Source organism: Ptychodera flava (assembly GCF_041260155.1).
Source record: "Ptychodera flava strain L36383 chromosome 3 unlocalized genomic scaffold, AS_Pfla_20210202 Scaffold_27__1_contigs__length_13241970_pilon, whole genome shotgun sequence".
NCBI classification, from domain to species: Eukaryota; Metazoa; Hemichordata; class Enteropneusta; family Ptychoderidae; genus Ptychodera; species Ptychodera flava.
Window position 1 is genome coordinate 4,704,340 of NW_027248281.1, and position 23,455 is coordinate 4,727,794.

Below are 23,455 nucleotides of genomic sequence, written 5' to 3' on the forward strand. Positions count from 1 at the left end.
TCTAAATGATAGTGTATGTGTGTGTATGTGTGTGTATGGCATCTAAACTCATTGCTAAATGCTACAACGGATTGCCCTAAGCTTGCTCAAATGTTCGGATTTAATAATTTCACATAAATACAATGCGTGCATTTCTGTAACATCGAAACAAAATATCATATCGTGCATTTAAGAATATCTCATTGCAACCGTGAAACCGATGATTGTCAGACCGATTCTTGAAGTTTCCCATTTTGCCATCTCTCATCCACGAATCGCATGGCAACACTGTCTACACTTCCAGTCACAGTGGTTAAAAAGCTTTAATCACTTTTTCTCCTCAGGTGGAGGTAAACCTCCTGTTGATGGCATTAAATTGGTAGTTGCACCTGAGTCAATGTCACGCGTGCATCGTCTAATAATTTGGTCGATAGCCGGATGCGGCTGCTTGACGGCCGTTGCCATGTTAGTGATCAACACTGCGTACAGAAATGCTAAGTAAGTTTGCTTTATTCTACAAATGTGGATACATCTCAGTCACGTAATCATATTATGCATTCATTGACATAAAACATGCACAGAGTTGTTATACCATAACGACCGTATGCTTTGTTTTCACTCACATACTCTCATTCCAAATTACGAAGAATATTTCCATAATGTTGGCCTTCCTTCTCTTTAATATATCGGTTAAGAATACTGAATGTTTAGAGAGATTATTTCATCGTTACTCATTGATGTAAAGTCTGATCAATGTCGTAATCTTTGCCTTTGTCTTTTAGAGCCATCAAAATTTCCAGTCCCCCACTGAACAATTTCACCGCTGTTGGCTGTCTCTTACTGTATGCTGGCGTTTTTATGTTCGGAATTGACATCGGTATATCAACTAATGTACAACTATTACTTGCATCTTGCTGGGTAAGCTGGTCAATAACTTCCATGTCATTTATTGTCATTCACCTGAGCACGCCCAATTTTAATGTCTGACATAATGTTAAGGGACATTGACAATGTCATTGTCGAGAACGGTGAACCCTGTGTCTTTCCTACAAGAAAGAATGGCAACAGCAGAATCAAATTTAGTCGATAAGTACGGCTACTATACGTATTCTAAATCAGAGATGAAGGAACAAGTCTGGAAGCTTAAGTTTGTAATTATCAGTAACAGCTGTGTTTCGTGAAAGTGTGTGGACTTTTATGTGAGATTCATAGAATATTTGAGAGACCTTTCATCGAGTATCACTCTCTTTTCACTAGATTCGTATCATACTGCTTAGTGTTGGACTTTCACTGAGCTTTGGTGCACTGTTCGTGAAAACTTATCGAATCCACGTCATATTCAATGAAGCTTTGACTAAGATGAAGATGACCGTAGGTAACAACTAATTTCTATTTGAACATTGTTTGTTGGAATGCCTGCTATTGCTGTCCATTAGCTTGTCTGTGTTTGTCCCAGCATACACAATTACTCTACTCAGAGAAACCACTACTCATTACCAGTTGGGCAAACACACATCTCTCCTTTGGTTTACGCCATTTACAATATCTTTATCTGTCAAAAATTGCAGACCGAAATTTGAAAAGCATATTGCTTGTAAAAGAATGAAATTTACATCCACGAATTGCGAAAAAACGGGAGTGGTATATTAATATATAAATATATATATATATATATATATATATATATATATATATATATATATATATATATATATATATATATATATATATATACACTCCCACGTGATTCTCAAAAGTCATTTGGCACTCTTCCGATCGCTTTCAATATGAAATCGAAATAATTATGATGAAAATGTAAATAAAGGCAGATGATATTGCAGCCACGGAAAGGCCGGATTTGAAATGTCAATTTTCGTCTCTGAAAAAATTATTACCATGCGTTAGCCTCAACATTTTGTATTCCCAACAAGACAGTTTTTTTTTCAATTTACACTCTTTCCCATTAAATAGTGATAAAAAGAATTCTATAGAGTATTTTCATGGAGGTCTGTGCCGTGATTTTATTCAATGCCCCCGTTAGAATACTGCGACAGAACATTTTCGAAAAAATTAAGAAAAAATACTTCTGTGACCATACTACACATTTACGTTTCGTCTACTCCAACATCTTTGTGAAATTCTTCACTGCCATGTATGCGCTTTTTTCTGCGTTTTTTTTTATCTTCTATTGATTTGCAAAATGTTGAAAATTATATTTATATGATCATTTGAGACAGAATTAGCTTGAAAATGATTGGCGGTCTTCTTGAAATACGACACATTCTTTTTGTAGAGCTATTTTCTTTTTATCAGCAAATTAATGGCAACTTGAACATAGAGCATGCCTTCAGACACAAGCAGTAGAGAGGGCAAGCAAAGTTTAATGTAGGATATGACAAGAAAGTGTATGATTGTTTATTGTAAAGAAATATCCAGACTCTCAAGTGAGATGTGCACTACAGATTTTAGCATAGACCGTGGGATGTTTGGATCATCATCTGGTATTTTCCTTTAAATCGTCTTTGTCATGATAAGTTGTATTCTAAAATTTCTTGATTTTTAGTCCCCACGGACACCGTCCGGGGGGACTTATAGGTTTGGTCATGTCCGTGCGTCCGTGCGTGCGTGCGTCCGTCCGTTCACGCAGATATCTCAGAGACGCCTGGAGCGATTTCGTTCAAACTTGGTACAAGGATAGTACCCTACCTCATACAGATGCACGTCGATTTGTTTCACAATGCGATCAAATTTGGCTGTGTTAGAGGACTTTTTAGTTTTCACCTCCATAGACTCCCATGTATAAGGCAGTCCATAGACTCCCATGTATAAGGCAGTCCATAGACTCCCAAGTATAAGGCAGTCCATAGACTCCCATGTATAAGGCCAAGAAAAATAAAAATTAAGTTTCTCATCGTATTCATCTTGCAAAAAGGATGCAGTGACACAGTTTTTAGTCCCCACAGATAAAGTCCAGGGGGCTTATAGATTGGGTCATGTCCGTCCGTGAGTCAATCCGTGAGTCCATCCGTTCACGCAGATATCTCAGACACTTTGACAAAATGTCACGTGACCTTGGTGACCTTTGACCTCAAATATACATATTTGTCCATAACTCAGTAACCACAAGTGCTACACCCTTCATATATGGTATGATTGGACACCTTATGACGCCACATATTGTACCTCATTAATTATGTGCATATCTAATTTTGAGCGAGCCAATAGAGCTAGAGGTCTGATTTTTGGTATTTAGGGATAACTTAGCAATACAATTTTTTTTTGACAAAATGTCACGTGACCTCAATCACCTTTGACCTCAAATATACATATTTGTCCATAACTCAGTAACCACAAGTGCTACACCCTTCATATATGGTATGATGGGACACCTTATGACGCCACATATTGTACCTCATTAATTATGCGCATATCTAATTTTGAGCGAGCCAATAGAGCTAGATGTCTGATTTTTGGTATATAGGGATAACTTATCAAGACAATTTTTTTGACAAAATGTCACGTGACCTTGGTGACCTTTGACCTCAAATATACATATTTGTCCATAACTCAGGAACCACAAGTGCTACACCCTTCATAAATGGTATGATGGGACACCTTATGACGCCACATATTGTACCTCATTAATTATGTGCATATCTAATTTTGAGCGAGCCAATAGAGCTAGATGTATGATTTTTGGTATATAGGGATAGACTATAGGATAGAAATTTTTTGACAAAATGTCATGTGACCTCGATAACCTTTTACCTAAAATACACGATTATGTCAATAAATAAGTAACCACAAGTGCTATGTCCTTTATATTTAGTAGGATGGGAGACCTAATGACAACACATGCTTTACCTCATTAATTATGTGCATATCTAATTCTGGGCAAGCCAATAGAGCTAGAGGTCTGAATTTTGGCGTATAGAGATTAATTAGCACTACAATTTTTTTTTTCAAAATGTCACGTGACCTTGATGACCTTTGATCTTGATTATACATATATATGCATAACTCAGTAACCACAAGTTCTTTACGCTTCAATTTTGATAGGATAATAGACCTTAAGATGTCACATCTTGTACCTCATTTATTATGCGCATATGTTTTTCTTGGCTGGCCAATACAGCTAGAGGTCTGATCTTTTTTCCCGATTTAGAACCATAACCTAGACATGCCTCTTGTTTCAGATTGGGAACAATGACATAGACCTATGTGTCCATAGATCTGAACATATACACTCCAGTGATACTTCTTAATGACCACATTTCCCTGCCCCATCAAGACTAATACTCCTATTACAAGTGGGGACTATGTCATTGTCATTGACTTGTTTCTTGAAAAATTCTTCATCATTATGGCCGCTATAACGTTATTTCTATTATCCTGAAAGTTTGCTTATCATTTTCAGTGATAGGCCAGCAGAATAGACAAGCATATATTCCTAAAACATTACTTTAATGTGTCAACATTTGAATATAACCGATAAAAGGTCAAAGCAGCGTTTGAATGATTCATCTATTTCGGTATACGTTATTTTTCAGAATTTGCCAGACAGTAAACTCATTGGTGGAATCCTTCTTCTGGTATTTGTCGACATCGTTATATTCGTTCTATGGATTATTTTGGATGATATGCAAATAGTAAAGGCCCACCTTGAACCAGTCGTAAGTATTGTCTGGGCACACCTTGAACCAGTAGCAAATATTCCATATTGAATATGTCGCAAGATAACAGAACCGTGTTCACCATATCATTAGAAAAGAAGAAAGAAACGATATAGGTTGATTGTAGTCGCGGCTTTCACGTTAAAAAGGTCGATAACGCGTATTTCTATCCCTTGCCAGTGCATCCTAGTATGAATGTTTAACAGGTATATGTTACCCTCATTTATAAATATTTGAATCATAATAAACACCTATTACCTGGTCATTAGGGCTATAGCGTCCGTTTAATACCCGGAGGGGTCGTGCGTTACCAGAAACACATCGCTGTTCCACGAGGCCGTAGTCCCAGGGATCTAGCTATGTGTTTCTAGTAACACACTGCCACGAGGGGTAAGATAAAAGTGCTATAGCCCGAGTAACAGCTAGGACATATGTGTTTTGTAGCACATCATAGGCTCATGATGTTTTGATATAAATGCAACTCAATAATCAATTGTGAGAAGTTTACTTGGCGACAACTCTGCGCCGGTAGCAGTAATGCCATTTTCTTCACAAAATATACCACGCAACGTTCTTTGTTGCATTTGAACGTAGTATTGTCGAGAATCTGTTCAGGTTTCTACACTATCGGAATGGAAATGTGCTGTTTCAGTCAGAGCTCGTCGCTCATCAACGGCGCTCATAAACTTGTAGTCACTCGCCGTTATTTCAAAGCTGCAGGCGACACTATGAATCGGGTCATGTGGCCGGGAACTTTTTCAAAGACAATTTCCCTAAGGAAATAGTCTTTTAAACCCCCTCTAACGTCACATTGTCCATTCAGTGGGGCTAGACTTTCTATTTTCTCATCACATTATGTATTCTGGCGATAGGAAAAAGGAATGAGCATATGGAATATTATAAAAAATATTATACAGAATTTGGAATTGTCAACGCGTATGACAAGATTAGTTGTAAGCTTTATCGATCTAAAACAAACAAACAAATAAGTGCGATCAAAAGGATAAAGCAGTACACACATCAAATTGTAAAAAGACCAAGAAGATTTACATTTTCCTGACGTAAAATTTGATCTTCTGACATCTCTCTCTATTCTATTCTACTATAGTTTGACGAGACCAATTCTGAATTGGAGATCTATTTGGTTCCTGAAATCTATCACTGTTCTTCCAGACATTCACTTTATTTTTCCATTGCCTTATATTGCTACAAAGGCTTTATACTTCTTTGGGGCGTATTTCTTGCCTGGGAGACAAGACGGGTCTCTCTGACACAACTCAACGACAGTGAGTATACATCATGTGTGAACATCCACGATCTCTTAGCGTTGTTGATGTTGTTTTTTTATTGCTATGGAGATCACGCCATTAACTTTCCATTTTGTTCCATCGTATATTTGTCTATGACATATCCTAACATTTGCATTCGATATGTAAATATTAATATTAAAATCACTTCAGGTGTTTAGATACAAATGAATACTGCCCTCTTTTACATTCATATCAAGATGTCCATTCCTAAAGATTTATGCATCTTAGTGATTATCAGACTCAAATCTATATAGCTTTAGTAGAAGGTACCATTTGCTAGAACTAATATGCCTCAGAGTTTGATTTGCAAGGAGTGTTTTATGACAGAACATGTTGTAAACGCGTGATTTAAGATGCTTGAGATAGCTATGTGCAAAATAAAACGATAACGATGTCTGTATGTGCCAGTAATATGAATCTAAATTCCCTGAATTTATCTTCATATTTATTTTGTTCATTCATCCAAGGTACGTACATCGCACTGTCCATCTATGCAGTCTTCGTTACCTGCACTATCGTACTTCCGGTTCTCTATCTGAAAGGAAATGACGCCACGTTTACGTTTACTTTCCTGACAACGGCCATTATCATCGTCAGTACAGCGATATTGTTACTGGTGTTTGCACCAAAAGTATGAGTTTTGTATTTCACACATTATTTCAGTAATATGCTAATGAACTTGTTTAACTCTTTCACATGCGTGTCTACAGCTATTGTGGATATAAACAAATACAACATAAACACGATAACGGGAGATCCAATACTTTGCAGCGGATATAGCATACGAAATAATTCTTGATCTGAGCATTCTTTTGCTCCTAAAATGGTATGCGCAACTTTAGGAAATGTATTGAAAACCCTGCATTGTCTTCCGATGTCTTTGTGAAAATGTCCTCTCCGAATATTGGTAAAAATTGATATACCAATCTTTGCAGACTTCTAATGATTCAAGTGATTTATCAATGTGCCATTGTTGTAGACAGTTAAACTGCACGATTTATTTCTATCGGTAGATTCTACTACTGACCAAAGACCCCGAGTCTCTGACCACCAGTATCATCCACATATCGAGTTCGTCGAACTCTGGTGACACAAAGGAATCCAGGAGCGTGTACAGAAAGGTAAGGCAGCTTTGAGTACTCAGAACTGTAAAGAAACCATCGATTAAAAAGTTTAGAAGGAATGACCAAGATTTTGACAAATACTTCTTCTACACAGTACTATCATTTCCCAGTCAATAAATATTTTGTTCTCTATTTGTTATGGAATTACAAATTTAAGACAATTTGGCCATGTCTTAGTCAAATACATGAACAATGTTTAACCAGTAATACCAGGTAATGACACAAACATTGGATTTTTTCCAAATTGAGTCTATACTTTGAGTGAAATTCATATTTATAACTCGGAATTACATATCGCTTTCGTTTGTTTCGTCATCGGTGCTAAACTGCTTATCTTTTGTGATTTGTTCTCGGTAAGAAAACCGAAGAATTGCTACATCTACGAAGACGCCTTATGTCTTGCGGAAATCAAGAATCCTACGTCACGCACCTGTAATTAAATTTCACATAGTTTTATAGCATCAATATGTTAACACAGAAAAAACGTGAGGCAGATGTTGAACTGGATGACGTGTTGTGTAACATTGACTTAAAGGCCAATGGCTGTATCTTTTAGTATTATTTTTGTGATTTTACTTCCAAACTAAAACAAGTTCATGGGAATGTACTCATTGAGGGGTGTTTATACAAGTAGAATAAACTGTCCACTGGGACTGCATGTGCAATTTTAAGCAAGATAAATAATAAACGTTTGCCCCCCCCCCCCAAAAAAAAATGGCGCCCTCATGCAAATAAAGCAAAAACACTGTACGTCATGCATATATGTATTGGAATCTTCACAGAAACGACAGAGTAGTCAAATATAATGCATGGTGAGGAATGTTTTCCACTGGGACATCATATTCTTTCTTTGTAGTATTTCAGATTTCAAAAATGGCGGGAAATCAAAATAACGGATAAAATTCAAATTGTATTGCCCAATTTTTTAGTAGTAAAAGACTATATCCTTTAAATTTGTAGAATTTAAAGAAAATCAGAGAAAATATAAAGCCTTTTTCAGGTCAACAAATTTCAAGAGTTACAGCTACAGCGGCTTTAATATCAAAGACATTGTTCGAACCATTTGGGTCAATGATTCTTTTACTTTTGAAGCCTCATTGTAAAACTTGTCAACAGAAAATTTGTGAAAATTGTCAAAGTTCTCCTTGAGTGGTCTCCTTTAGTTGTTTTCTTGGCTTTTTGAGAACTAATGTCACTTCAATGGACCCACTGTTTCGTTTTTCTTTGGTCAGTAATGTGTATTTATACCGCAACGTTCCGCTGTACATTAGAGCTTCATCAGATAGTTTAGAAATAAAAAGATGTTGGTATCATAAGTGCTTGAGCTGTTTATGTTTGCAATAAATTATTTTGTCTGCAATTTTCTGTAGAAACTCCAGTAAATGAAGTTGAATACATGTTACACTATTGAATTTACAAAGCAAATTTTAATAATGACAAATCCATGATTACGTAAGCTTAAGTATGAGTCATTTTTTCTGAACAAAGTCAAATTTTAGTAAATTTTAATTAAATATATACTTATTACATAGTGAGATTTTCCTCACACAGCAGATTTTAATTTTTCATTGCTGACAATTTTGTCGATGTGAAGTTTTGTTCTTGAGCCACGACATTGGAACAAAAATACGACAGTAGAGGCAAACCGGTGTTTCCTTTTACCTCGTCTTTGCTATGCTCCCGTCACTCAGCGAATTGCCTTTCAGAGAAAAGACGTTTACGTGGATTCCAGTCACCACTGACAATAATTATGTACTCTTAAGGTTTAAAATCTCAATGGAGACCCTATGTGACAGAATCAAGCCATAGGCTACATGTAAGCTTAAATTTGACGAGTCACTTTGCAACCAATGGTTATGTTCCGCTACGTATGACAACAGCAGTCAGCATGCTTTGATATTCGTGGTTCGTATATTGCCCTGACATCATTTCACAGAAGCGAAGTGCCTGTTCTCTATTTCCCCCTGAATGACGATAACACTGATACAAAGGACTGTTATGGCGCCCAGTCTACGAAATTAATGGAGTGTCGATGCATTGTGAAGCACAGGACACGGGCGGCAAGTTACATGCACTGAGAGAGGACTAAAAATACCCCTGCCCTGCCCTTGTCTGTGATGCAACATGGCAAACGCTTGAACTCATCTAGAGTGAATACTTGCATATCCAGGGTCACGCCGAGAGTTCTACCTATCCAGCGGACTTGTCAGTCTGATAAATACCTATACCGCTGGCTGCGTTGCTCACGAAAATAACGTCAAGTATGGGATAATGTTTCAGTCAGAATTTTGACTGCATATTAATTAGCAAAGTCACCTGACAAGATCATGTGATCATCACATCTGTACAGTACGTTTTGTAGTTGTTTGCACGGCTTCACTTTGACCGATATGCAGCAAAACTGCATCGCGTGGGTTATCGATATGCTGGCACTTGCCCACGTGGATACTTAGTACGCTTGAAGTGACGACTGAACAAAACAGAGGAAGTCAAATCATCCTGTTTTAGCTCCATGGTCAAATAAACATTTGGTCAAGTAGACTCATGAAGGTACAAACGACACTCCATCGGAAACTATACACGGATACCGTATACCGCTTCACACCTCTGTGCCGGGGTATTAAACATTTCTTGATTTGTAATTCTAAGTTTAGCATCATTAGTTTGGCAAGGACTACGCGCCTTTCCGACTCCGACTCTGTCGAAGTATTGGAATATCCTGGATCCTTGGTCGGACACACGCTTGGCGTGATGAGCGATTTTAGGCCCGAAAGCAGCATCTGATGCAATGCAATGACGTACTCGTCACAAGAAGAAAATTCATATGCCATTTTGCGTGACTTCTGTCGTCCGATCGTTATATCCAAATTTGCCCGGCGTACCGTACACGTTTGCCATCGTTTGGTGTAGGGTAGAAGCCACAAAACCAAACCAAACGGCCCTTTTCAGGGCCACCAAAATTTCTAAACCTGAGAGTACCCGATAATACATTTTCTTCTTCACGGTTACCAAGATGTAATCAAGTTGAATGTAGTCTGATCACGTCTTTTATTCCCAGAAATGTGGCGGATAGGTACAAAAGTTGGAGAACTGTGAAGAAACTATTGCACACGTCTTTCGACATTGGAAATCCTGACACATATTTTTATTTATTTTTAGTCACCGGCGAATGCTAATCGACATTAGGTACACATCCAGCTAACTCATGCCTTATTTTGCACAAAGTTTGATTGACAGTGACATTCAGCTCCCATCGGCGTTCCCTTGGTTGACGTTCTCACTCGCCACGCACAATTACTCACCAAAATTGACTCGAAAACATATCGGTTTGAAAAATATGGAGTCTTTATGCATTGATCAGGTATTTACCCTGCTGTAGAGCATTCAAAGTTCATAAAATTTTCATAAAAAACAAGCAAAAAAAACAAAATCTCTGGAGCTCTCAGTTCAAACCAGTGGTACGGCGTCTCTTTGCATAATGAGCGTCCTTTCATGTAATTCGGTATTTGTAACCAATGGGCGTACTCTGTTCTTCTATGATAGTATTTAGAAGTGAAATGACGACTATGATCTACGATTTTTTTCTCAGACGTGACCTGGTAACCATGGTGACCTTTGAAATGTACTCACTTACTTTCATGGGCAAACGAAATCTAAGTTCGAAGGTAGCTCTATGTTGGAAATAAATTTAATGCAATCACTGCGCTCGTAATATTGACAAATGACAGTCATGCTGACAATAGCCCATACTTGACCCTAATTTCGTGAGCAGTGCCGCCAACGGTAGATATAAACAAGCTACCTAGCGGCCGATATAGCTCCCGCTGTGTTCTGTCGAGAATAAATGTTTTTGACATGTACCGATGAAGATGTGATGATGAAGGTGGAAACTTTGCTAGCTCATTTCAATGGCCAGACAAAAAATGGCAAGATAGCTGCAAAAAAACACAATCGAAGGTTTCATCATAATTTGAACATATCATATTAACATAGTCCCTTAGAACATATCAGCCAAAGCTATCAGAGTAGTAGTTTTTTGAGAAGTAAATATTTTGACCAATAATGGCAAAAATTACCCCAAAAACAAAAATTGCAGATTTCATCATAATTTCAATATATCACATCAAGTTCATCTCTAGGAACCTGTATACCAAGTATCAAAGCAATCAGACGAGTACTCATTGAGAAACAAATTTTGGACCAAAAATGGCAAAAATTGCCCGAAAATTACAAAATTGAACATTTCGCCATAATTTCAATATATCACAGTAAGTTCATCTGTAGGCACCTGAATACCAAATATCAAATCTGTCAGACAATCACCTTTTGAAAAACACTTTTTTGGACCGAAAATGGCAAAAATTGCCCAAAAATTACAAAATTGAACATTTCGCCATACTTTGAATATATCACATTTTGCTCATCCGTATGAAACAGCATACCAAATATGAAAGTTGTAAGGGAAGCAATTTTGGTGAAATAAATAAAATTCTTGACCAGGAATGACAAAAATTGCCTTAAAATACAAATTTTCATATATCTGCACAATTTGAACAAATATGAAATAGATCATCCTTAGGGATCTATGTACCAAATATCAAATCTATCTGACCTGTAGTTTTGGAGAAGAAGAATTCTAAAGATTTTTTGACCAAAAATGACACGATTTGAACATATCTAACTGAAGTCAAACTAAGTAAACTACACATCAAATTTCAAAGCAAACGGACATGCGGTTTCAGAAAAGTAGATTTTTACCAAAAACAGCAAAAACTTCCGCAAATACAAAAATGCAAATTTCATGACGATTTTAACAAATTTTAGTGAGGTCATCGAAAGTGAATTGCATATCAAAGTTCAAAGTAATCGGATTGCGGTTTCAGAGAAGAAGGCAATTGTTGACGGACGGACGGGCGGACGGACGACGACGGACGACGACAGAAAATCAGCCTATTTAATAAACTCCGTGTCGCTGACAGTGTTCAACCGCGGGAAGTACTTGTTTCTGATATTATCATAAAGTTAGCGCATCAATAAAAATGAAATTGATTTTTATTAACGGAGGGCTACATACCTTCAATGACTGACGTCACGTAAAATTTCTCTGAATCATAGAAGCGTACCTTAAGGGATCGTCTGTAAAGCATTATTGCCAGCGGGTGTCATTGAATTATTTCAGCATTGAAGTACCGTATGGATGGTATTTAAATCTCAAACCACCAGGCCTGGTGGTAGAAAGTGCTTACGCATGCGTGTTCTAATCCAATTTTCCTTGGAAACAATGTTTCACATATTAACATAATTTAAATAATGTTCCAAATTACAGCAGTTAAGATGTTTTGCCACTGCATATTTTCCCTGCCAAGCATACTGGCCAACATTCCTTCATCGTTGAAAGACTGGACGTTTCATCGCTTTGAGGATGATACAAGTACAGTGGGTCGTTGTGGGATTTCAATCGATGAACTGATATTCCATTAATAATGAAAACCACACAAGTTGCTAACGAATTCTTGCTTTCCAAACCGTCGCGTGATTAACTAATATCAATGCTATCCTATTGGGAGCAACCGAAATGTTGTCGGGGTGAACAAGTCCCCTGTCTATGTACTGATCGATACCTGAGCAAAAAGACAGCTTTTGCCAGAGAATCGCCCGAAAATAGTCCATTTCCGAGTCACGCACGAAGCGCCGACCATTGGCTGATGAAAACAGACTACTTTGGGCGACCGACTCTCATTCCCTCTTGCAACAAGCGTATGCCGTTATCCGAATATGGTCAGTCGATATATGTTTTGTAACAAACCTCAGCCAATTTTCTCATCACCAAATTGAGAAATTCCTCCAGCTATCCCCGGGAAGCTATCATACACCGTCTCGGTCCGAATACGACACTGCCATGTGTTTTACACCTTCGAGCATCTGCGCGTACGTGGATGATACTTTCAAATTACAACAGTTTTACCGAACTAACTACTTAACATATTTGAAAACTGTCAACTGTTATTTTTCTCTTTGCATTCATCAGCTTCAAAATGATGCATACCTTGAGACCGTAAATTGAAAAATCACAGCAGAGAGTTTAGAGTAATGAGTTGCAAATCTAAAAATTTACGCCACTTTCTGAAGGTAGTTGTTACATTACTTATGAATTGTTGCCATGCCAACGATGACAAATTGAAGTTCTGTTTGAATATGAATTATGGAGCAATGATAGTCAGGCAAAAAAATTATTTCTAGACATTGACATTCAGCAAAAGTGATGCTGCGACGCGGTTTTCTTTTTCTTCCTTTTTCCTCTTTTTTTATTCCTAACAATGTTGGTTTGGCACTATTGATGCAACAATGATTGTCTTTTATCACAGGCTGCATAATACTTCCGTTTTCTTTTTAGCATTTTTGGACATGCAAACAGGGATATCAAGGACAGTTGTACTGATGAGTATATACCTCCCCCCAAAAAAATAAATAAATAAATTAATATATAAATATATGAAAGCCATGACGCGCAGGTTCTGAAATGACGCGCGCGGTGAACAGAAACGATCTTTTTTGGCCTTACACCTGTTTAGAAAAGACGTGTTTAATGCTTAGTGTAAAGAAATATTTCCGAATTATTGCCCGCGAATGAGTTATTATTACGATGAGTCAAAATATGAATTTCCCTGCCTTTGGTCGAATATGACAACTTCACTTGAACTTGAACAAACTTCAGTAGCCATCATATATCACCACCTCTTGAGAGTTCCGACAGACTATATGTGAAAGAAAACTTTGCAGGCCAACGTTTTCAGAATTCACGTTTTAGGGTGTTGTGTACAAACCAAATGGAATTAAACATGAGTTTTCCTTGCAGAAAGGCGATTAAAAGTGTGTCCTCTCGGCTACAATGTGATGGCTCAACACTGGCTATGATGGATCTCAATGCTGACTAAACTAAGTCATGATACAGCGATCCGATAGTTTAAATTCTTTAGTCTTAGACACATCAAAATGAAGTCTACACTCAATTTATTTCCAGACACGTTCGTACATATCTATGCTATACTTCCGCGCAAATGTCGCCGCAGACTTCGTACGCGTGTTCCACAAAGTTCAATATTTGAGTCTTATACTCTTTCTCACGAGAGTTGAAGCATATTTCGTCAAATATTTATGAAGTCTTAATTATACATTCCGTGGGCTGGCAGTCGACACCTGCGGCTTGGGCGCTGAAAGTATCGTATAAATCGACTAAGAACCAACGACATCAAAAGCTATCCGCCCCACAGCATTATCTGTCATCTGATAACATTTCATTGCATTTAATTGAAGGGCTATTGCAGAGACTTGCAGGGAATATTGTTCGGCTGTTTCTATGTTTTTGTCTTGCTTGTTCGCTTTTTCGTTGCTCGAGTTGTGACCATGCGACATGGAGGGAGGACCTCTATCTCACATGATCACTAAATTTTCTTCTCGAACAGTTACGAGGGACGTGTACAACCAGGGGAAATAAACTAACAAATAATTGAGCTATCAATAATGCAGCATTGTATTGCTCCGATAGTTGCATTTTCGAAGTGATAAAATAAAAGTTTGTTTTTAATTTCTTGATCACATCAATCGTAAACATAGCGGTTCACAGTCATGACAGTGCACGGCAGTTGTCCCGCTGAGACTTGATGATGTCAAATCGCGTTCTAACGTCTCTGTCTTGTGACTACAAATGGGTAGACTGTCTATCGGTATACAGCTATATGAGAACAAGTCTTGCAACCGAAAGATGCCCAAGGAAAGGCAGGGCTTTTTACGTTCCTAATTATCAGTTTTCTACTCACACCACGCTCCCCTCGATGCCCCTTGGGATCATGATGTATAACAGCAGACTTAAAAGCGGGATTTATCATGTATGTCGACTTGAGGCCAGTACGCTCACATGTTTACACAGTATGTGCAGACTTTGCATTCGCCTCAATACATGCATTGATGTAAATCGGTTTGTATTCGTGCCAAGGCTAATGACTGATTCATGATGGAGTAGCGGCTAAGATGGTCTAAATAAATCACCCACAAACTAAGTACATGATCATCCGGGGTATTTCACTTAAATTGAGGAAGGCAAAGGATTAAGAATCGCGAGGAGGCGATGGAAAATGTGAGGCTATCCAGCCTCAAGATTACAAATACAAAACAGGTAAGATTCACGGCATAGCTGTGAATGATTTTTCAAACAAAATTTTCTCTCTGACTAGAAATACAGATAAAACTATCCTGCTGTTACCGTATCAACTTTGAAAACAAATAAGTATTGCGTGTATGGCCCTATATTAGGCCATTGAAACAAACAAACAAACAAACATCATTCATAATTCATAATCCTGCCCTGAGTCATGTGACCTTTCACCCAACGATACTAACAGTCACGACAACTAAACTTTAAAGAACTGCTCAAATTAGATGGTTATTGAAAATGTCTTGCGTGTAAATATGCCGTACTTCCCTCACAAGCGGCACCATGCCAAATTGTCAAATGCAACCTAACAGCTTGACCATCTAGACTGCAGGCTAAAAAGTCGAATACTAAAATTCTTAACTTACAGGTGGGTACTTATTCAGCTGCCTAGCAGCTACCTACCCACCTAACTACTTACCATCTATCCTCCCATCTGCCCACCTACCAACTCACTCTGTCACTTACTTCATCTCTTACTTACCTACTTACATACCTACCAACCTACATACTTACTCACTCACCTACTCATTCACTTACTTACTTACTTACTTATGGTGACATTGGGCCTTAGTTGGTGACCACTATCTATCTGACTTATAGATTGATATATGGCGGTGCCACATGTGGGGCAGGATACGCTTACTATTTTCGAAACACCTGACATCACTTCTCAGTCTTTTGCCCAGAGTTACATGTATCTTTCTTTCATGATTTTAACTTTGTTGTGTGTACCGGTGTGTTACTGTCTATTCTGTGCTGCTGTGTGTCTATGCTTATAGCTATTGTATTATGATTTTGACCTTGGGTTTTCGGATTATGGATTGGTATGATTGCGATTTTTTTACTCACTTACTTACTTACTTACTACTTACTCACTTGCTTATGATTACGTTTTCGCCATCAATGAAGCAAACCACGACTGTCCAATCTAAAATGTACACTTGTAAGATTCATTTTGTCGATTCTGAGATGGAATGATGTAAAAGGTAATACTCTGATCGAATGTAACGCGGTTGAGTTGAGATTAATTTTGTTGATTATATTTATTTCGTATTTGCAATTCAGCAGACTCTGATTTCTGAGACACGGCACAAATAAAACCAGTCTTTCCTGGATAGACTGTCCATCGATTTCCTGCAGTGTTTTTAGGAAATTAATGACATTGGTTTTACTCTCTCGACTGGTGTTAATTTGACACATATATAGGTGTCGACTTTAACGAGACGGTAAAACCAAAAGAAAGTCTAATAATAGCAGAACAGAAAGACAACACTGTCTTGCTTGAGTGGTGTAATAAGATAATACGATAGTCTATATATTGACATTTCCGTCGACTTAAGTGGGTTCACACAATGTAATTCCATGTGGTGATACTCAGTACCCAAGAATTGTGTTTACATTGTATCGTTACACTTCTTCACAATTATTGTCACTTGAATCAATCAGAAGTACCCGTTACTACACTAACACGAGACCCTACAATATTGCTTTCAGATGCTTCCAATCACAACTTGATTAACTGGGATTACTTGCCCGCTCCTTTGAAAATCAGTTGTGTATATGCTTCATGTCAGCTACAATATGCTACCGTCATCAAATATATCATTCTGAAATGAAAGGCATCTCAGAGGAAACGTAAGCTGGTCCTCTGATCTAATCGAAATTTGTTTTCACTCACCAATCAGTCGTATCATCTTACACTCTGTCCCTTGACAAAGTAGATAAATATTGCTGAGTATTTCTATTTATGGAAACTGTAGAGTTCATATTGGTGTCACACGGCACTGCTTGAAAGGAACCAGAGTAATTTTAAATAGGTTGAATTGTGTGACGTGGCAAATAGCTACCCGTTGATATTTCATGTGTTGGACGCAGAATGTAACTCAAATGTTTGCATATTTGGAAAGGCGATGTCTGGAAACCAAATGCACAAATTTCATTTCCATTCTTTACATAATGGAGCACAGTGACACCTTACACCCTTGTTAATGAGTTTCTTCTTTCAATTCATATTTTTCTTGAAATGATACAAGATTTCTGTTTAAGATATATGATAAGATAATAACAAGATAAATTACTTTCAAAAGTGTATTGCAGTTTCACTTGCAGGCTTTGAATGATATTTTTACAATCCCTATTAAAAGCCTTAGCAGATGGTGATGCCGAGCAAGACCGTAAGGCAGGGACAAACCAAAGAGTGTCCATGAGCAGTGCCGCTGAAAACCAAAGGCAATCAATCTAGCGACCGTCACGTTTATTCTACTATTCTCAGCCGGAATTAAAGCTTAGTTTTCCTTAAGAAGACCGAATTAATCGCAAGTGCCATGACTTCCCCATTGCGTAATCCTTGTATAAAGAATGATAAATCATGACTCTGTTTTGTGTATTTGCGATTGCATTCTTCAATGTCTTGGCTTTCCAGATGTTTAAACGTTATGATCATCAATGAGTTAGTGAGAACTCTACATGGAATCATTTCTTTGAGGAAGGATTTGCTGTTTCTTCTCCCGGAATCTTAATTATATCCCAAATATCCATACGGAATTTTGTCCTTCCTCATACGCCAACCAAGACTACATTGAATGTAATTGATATAAGCATTGACATTGTTAAGCTCTGTGGTAATGAAACTGTGCCACTATATCAACACTGTAATGTCCACCAACGTTGACTTTCAATTTTACACTTTATTGTTTCAACCTTGTTTGTATCCAACGATGATATATCCATCTCAAATAACTGTCTGTACTGTTAAATGACGACCAGAGTGTATCAAAACATTTAGAGTGTGGTGTGACGCACTGTTCTGCATACACCAGCAATACGTATCACCATGATATAATATAGGCTATGGTAGCTAGCTGTACCATCAGCCTAAGCTGGCATTTTACCGATTTGTAAGTTCAAAATGCTTTAAAAAGCAGGGTAATGTCTTGTGATATTTATCGTAAGCCATTGTCTGTAGCGAGTTGTTTCAATGATTATGTAATTTCAAAACATCGACAATTAATGAACAAAACATAGAACCTATTTAGTTGCCTAGTTACAGGATGCTAATGCCATAAACTACGCCGACTGTAGTTTCCCCCGCCCATTTTTGTTATTTTAATGTCCAGTCATTAATATGTCTACATCATATACGCATACACAGGTGATTGTAACGTGACAATCTAAACGAGAAAACACATGAGTTCAGAGTTTTCAGTGTCGCTTCATTTTCTAACCACGGTAGTACCTCCGCACTATTAATGCTTCCAATCTAATTATGATAAATGGATGTGCATAATTTATCTCCAATCGCTGTCTGGGAAATAAGTGATTCATGTCAAATTGTTGTGGTTCGCCGCTGAGAAACATATAATCTAGCATCTTCCGGGATGATTTAATTTTTTCGACAGTGAAGTGAAATACATGTTACTTAAAAATACACACGTTTCAGGAACTCAGGAACTTAACTAAAACACTCTACGCGACAAACAACTCACTACCTATGTCATTCATTTTACAACTTTTATAATGAATGTAAGGTCCCCACAGGTGACATTGTGACCTCCTTATCGTACTTTATTGTCAACGAGAAAGGTTAAAGTGAAATGAAGACAGGACAGGTACATTTCAGGTCGTGAAACCATGGGAACGACTGTCAAGACTTGTCTACTATTCAATGAGACTCGAGTTAAGAACGGTCAGTTAGGATATAATACGGCTTTTACGTGACAATCAACATTTGTTTCAATATGAAGGAGATCTGTAACTTATATCGTGTTGCTTTTTGAAGAGCAAAGTCGTAACGATTCATTGTACAACTGTAGTTTTTTGACGAGTGCAGTACTGTGGCCATGACATACTTTTGACTTGGATCACAGTGTAGTTTGTAAACGATAACTGTTGTTGCCATAGGCTTGGGTACACAGATCGATATGTATCGCATTGCTTTTTCGCGTGCAAGGAGAATGTATAGGCATTTATAACGGTGAAATACGTTCATTTTACTTCTGCAATTATTGCGGTGAACTTGACTCACCATGCAGATGGAATGAATGTATAAAATAACCAGTGCGAAAATATCCAACCTACATGAAAGCAAGTCATATTCTTAAAAAAAGGCGTTGAAATACAGATCACGAATCCTTGTCAATAAGTGTTATATGACAATTCTTAGGGATTTTTTTTACACTCAGACAATTTCCTAGGTCAGTGGAGACTGTTGCTAGGATCACTCGCAATGCCAATATTCTAAACCGTTGAAATTAAGTAGAAACAAAACTTTATAATCACAGGTAAATATTGCATAATCATGACATTGAGACAGTACGAGGACTGATAATTATAGCAGAAATTTGCAGTATGGTCTTGAAAGTCAAATACCTTAAAAGACATTCCATTATGTTTCGTAATTTGTTCGGCCTAAGACGAGTACCCACTGTATCGACGTTATTTTTTTATTACATTAGAATTTCAAGCGGGGCAATCTTCAAACACAACGACTGTACACACTCTTCGTGTGTTCAAGATTAAACTTGTCAAATGCATGGCCTACACATATTTCTAACATGACAGGATGTGCGATCTCCTTCTCGTTTACATTACTAACTCTTCTGAGATTCACGTAAAGTGGTTCGAAAAAATTAGTCAACGTCGAGCTTTGTGCTTTGAAAATGGTGACAATCCAGGAAAACAAATATGCAAAAGAATTATGAAGACTCGATGGTGTAGACATTGAAACTGTAAAACACATCTTACAAATGGCAATTGCTTTGCGATAATCACGTGTAGGATCTAACTACGCTGTGAAAACAACTGCATCTGTGTACGTCACGAAAAAGACGGTAAAATGAGATACTGTACGATAATGTTTTGTAGTCAAAGCACTTGCATCTTCTGAAACATTCATTAAATAATTGAGTTGTGGAAAAACAAATCAAAACAAACAAAACAATTTAAAACAAAATATAAATCTTAAATTAGTAAAAGAATGACACCATCACGTCCAACTCTAACCTCAATATCAATATCATATCATCATCATCATCATCATCATCATCATCATCAAATCAATCGATCAAACAATTAATCAATCATCATCATTTTTATCAACAACAACAACAACAACAATATTCCATGATGCAACATGAAGATATCCTGGAAGCGTTGAACATGCCGCGTCTCTAAGTTAAACTCCATGGGTTTCCAGTGACATTTAGAGTAGCACATGGAACTGTATTTTACAAACACGACCAAGGTACCGGAAATATGTCAAAATTTACAGCTAGCGGGCGTAAATCCAATTTTAGGCTAGTTCAGCACACCACACATTGAAGATATTACAATGGAATAGCCAGCGTGCTGTGGTCATTCTGCCAATTTTCAGTAATCTCACAAATTATTTATCAAAGTACTCTCGGTGCGTTCAATACAATTATCGTTCACGTTGCCTTAATATATCTATGTATTTCTTAATAGAGAGCATGTGACGAGGCTAGTTATATTCAGGATTGCCTTCAACCACATAGAACATTGTACATTCTAGGGATGGTTATATACATCATTCATTATTCAAATTTATCCCGAGTAGCTGTGTTAAAATGTGTTTCCCAGCTCGAATGATATTCATGAATCCATTATTTTAAATACAATGAAATTGTGACGTCTGTAAAAGACCAATCAGCATTGTTGTTGTAAAGCCGAGAGATCCAATAGCTTAGCACCATATGTTCACTGTCATGATTTCTATGATTATTCAGTCATTACAGTAACAACAAAAGAGGACACAGAGTCTTCTGCCCATTTAATTGATATGGTGTCAGACACCACATATGATATCGCATAACATTACGAAAACGTCATGAAACTCAGATCATCCTGTTTTTCTGAGTGATTCTACCACCGTCATAATTGGTCGTTTGGTTATGACGTCACACCGACTTAGCCTTTCCGATATTTTAGTTGTGTCTGCAGAAGCAGTTTGTTAGGAAGTGCCGTATCGCACCACTCCGTGCTGGAGGATGGCTAATGATGTATGGAATACAAAAATCTTGTGCGTTGTATTGGTTCTGGCTTTTCTCAACAAAAGTAAGTGAATAGCATTCGTTGTAATATTGAGATTATATTTTCGTTCGGAGAATGATATTTTGTGAGTACACTTATTAGTTGTATAGCATCGCTTCCTAAGGAACATAGAAACACTTTTGTCATCATTGTGTTTTCCATGGCAGTGAAATGTAAGCAGATGATACGTGGTATGCTGTTTTGTGTACTTGTCGTTGGTAATCAAGTACTAGCTCGACATATGTCAGGTATAGTCCTGGAAATTTATAGCACCAGATGCAGAGTTTGACATCGAACAAACTTGACTAAACGATAACAATCACTGTAGCTGCAACCGCGCTTTACAACAAAGGATATGAAAGAACACTTGATATACATGTTATTTGATAACAAGTCACTATCCTTGCGTAAAGCTCTAAATCTCGAATTTTCAATATTTTGTTTTAATGCTTTCACGAGACTGCTCATTCAGATGACGAGTCGTTTACACGAAATGTGAATGGAAATAAACGACTTCGCCCGGGAACTGCCTAATTGATTTGTGTCGCTGTTAGAATCGGGAAAGTGTAATTGTCATGGTCCACATCATTTTCTTTGCAACTCACAGTCTTTTTAAATCATGGTTGGGTCTTCGTCTATTCTTCCTTTCAATTATAAAATATTAAGGAAGTTTCTTTTGTGTATACAATTACTTGGATTTTCACTAACTGTAATAGCAGCAAGACTACAGCGGGGTTTGATAGTAGTTAGACCAAAACCTGTTACATCTGGCAGCTAAAGTGAGAGACTTTTTTCAAAACATAATAATTTCATGATATGCGATTTCATGGTGCAATAATAGAATAAGGAAACAGTTTGGCAAAATAGCTTGTCAGATCGTACACCATGTAATTCATTTAGCGAAAAGTAATCTTGTTAAACATATCTACTTGGTATTACAAAATACATTAGTCGATGTTATTACTCATATTAATTTTTTTCCTTCTCAATCGATAACGAATGTGTGATTCTGCGCTAAATAAATATCCGTAACTGTGAATTTTCTCCAGGCACTGCGCAAGGAAGTACGATTTCACCCTTGTATTCCTGGAACGTTTAGTTCACTTGCAGAGCGAGGGCAACTGCGTGCTATCGCTGAAAGTACAAGAGAAATTGGAAATTGACTGAGAGATGGTAACTACCTCAACGCTTTCCAGAAAATGCCACGAGGTAGTTACCCGGATGTAAAGTGAATATAGCCACATTTAGATTCAGTCATCAAGGCTCGTTTTTTTCCTTCACGATATTTGTGGCAATCATTACAGTACATCATCATTTATAACAGTATCCTATATTCATCTGCAGAAAGTTACGATGTTTCAGAATGTTTCCTTATCCATAATGTAACATTATCTGTATCAGGTAGAGCTTTATGTCTGCATGAAATTGGCCACTACAGCCTGGGCAACGCAGAATGAGCAAACAACATAGTATATTTCTGCGCAGCATCATACTTTAATAGCGCTGATGAAAGTATCTCAACCAGGATGTAAGAAAGAGAATAGTTTACGTGAAAACAGAATATCCATATTTCGGGGAATAATGTTTTAGTTTTTAAAGAGTTACAAGGTATAGACGGATAACATCTAGCTAGTGATTGTTGGGATTATGAATTTAAAGTCAGAGCGTGTTTTTTCCGTGATCCTGTACGAATTGTCAAGTCAGAGCTGGAGAGAATGTCACCAAGGCAGTGATACTGGAAACCACTGTTCAATGACAAATATTTTTTTCCTTCTTCACTGATTCAGATCTGACAAACAATACCAGGCTTCTAGAAGTACATAACGTTTGGCGTTCATTCCAAATTCTTACTCCTCATTGCTAGCTTTTGTTAGCTAGGTAAAAAAAATTAATTGAAAGTGGACCGTGGTCAGTTCCCGCTCAAACGTAACCACCTTGACATCTTCGACGGACCTAACAAGGCGTGAAATTCAGCGTCTCTTGACAGTTTTGACTTGTGAACATGCCAAACACAAACGTGCCGTCACTACGTGTGGACCATAAATACAAAACATGTATCCGACAGTCACTGTTCAAGAATATAAGTTTAAGTAGGTTCTTCAATGTTAT

General features: G+C 37.5%; 1 protein-coding gene across 1 annotated transcript; it reads left to right on the forward strand.

The window, feature by feature from the left end:
• The first annotated feature begins 327 nt into the window (after positions 1-327).
• On the forward strand, positions 328-8,353 carry LOC139126454 (gamma-aminobutyric acid type B receptor subunit 2-like). Its single transcript, XM_070692511.1, has 8 exons — positions 328-477; positions 762-897; positions 1,237-1,350; positions 4,530-4,652; positions 5,761-5,938; positions 6,430-6,593; positions 6,976-7,083; positions 7,445-8,353. Exons 1-8 carry the CDS (start codon positions 377-379, stop codon positions 7,520-7,522), a joined length of 1,002 nt encoding a protein of 333 aa, XP_070548612.1. The 5' UTR covers positions 328-376; the 3' UTR covers positions 7,523-8,353.
• The last annotated feature ends 15,102 nt before the right edge of the window (positions 8,354-23,455 follow it).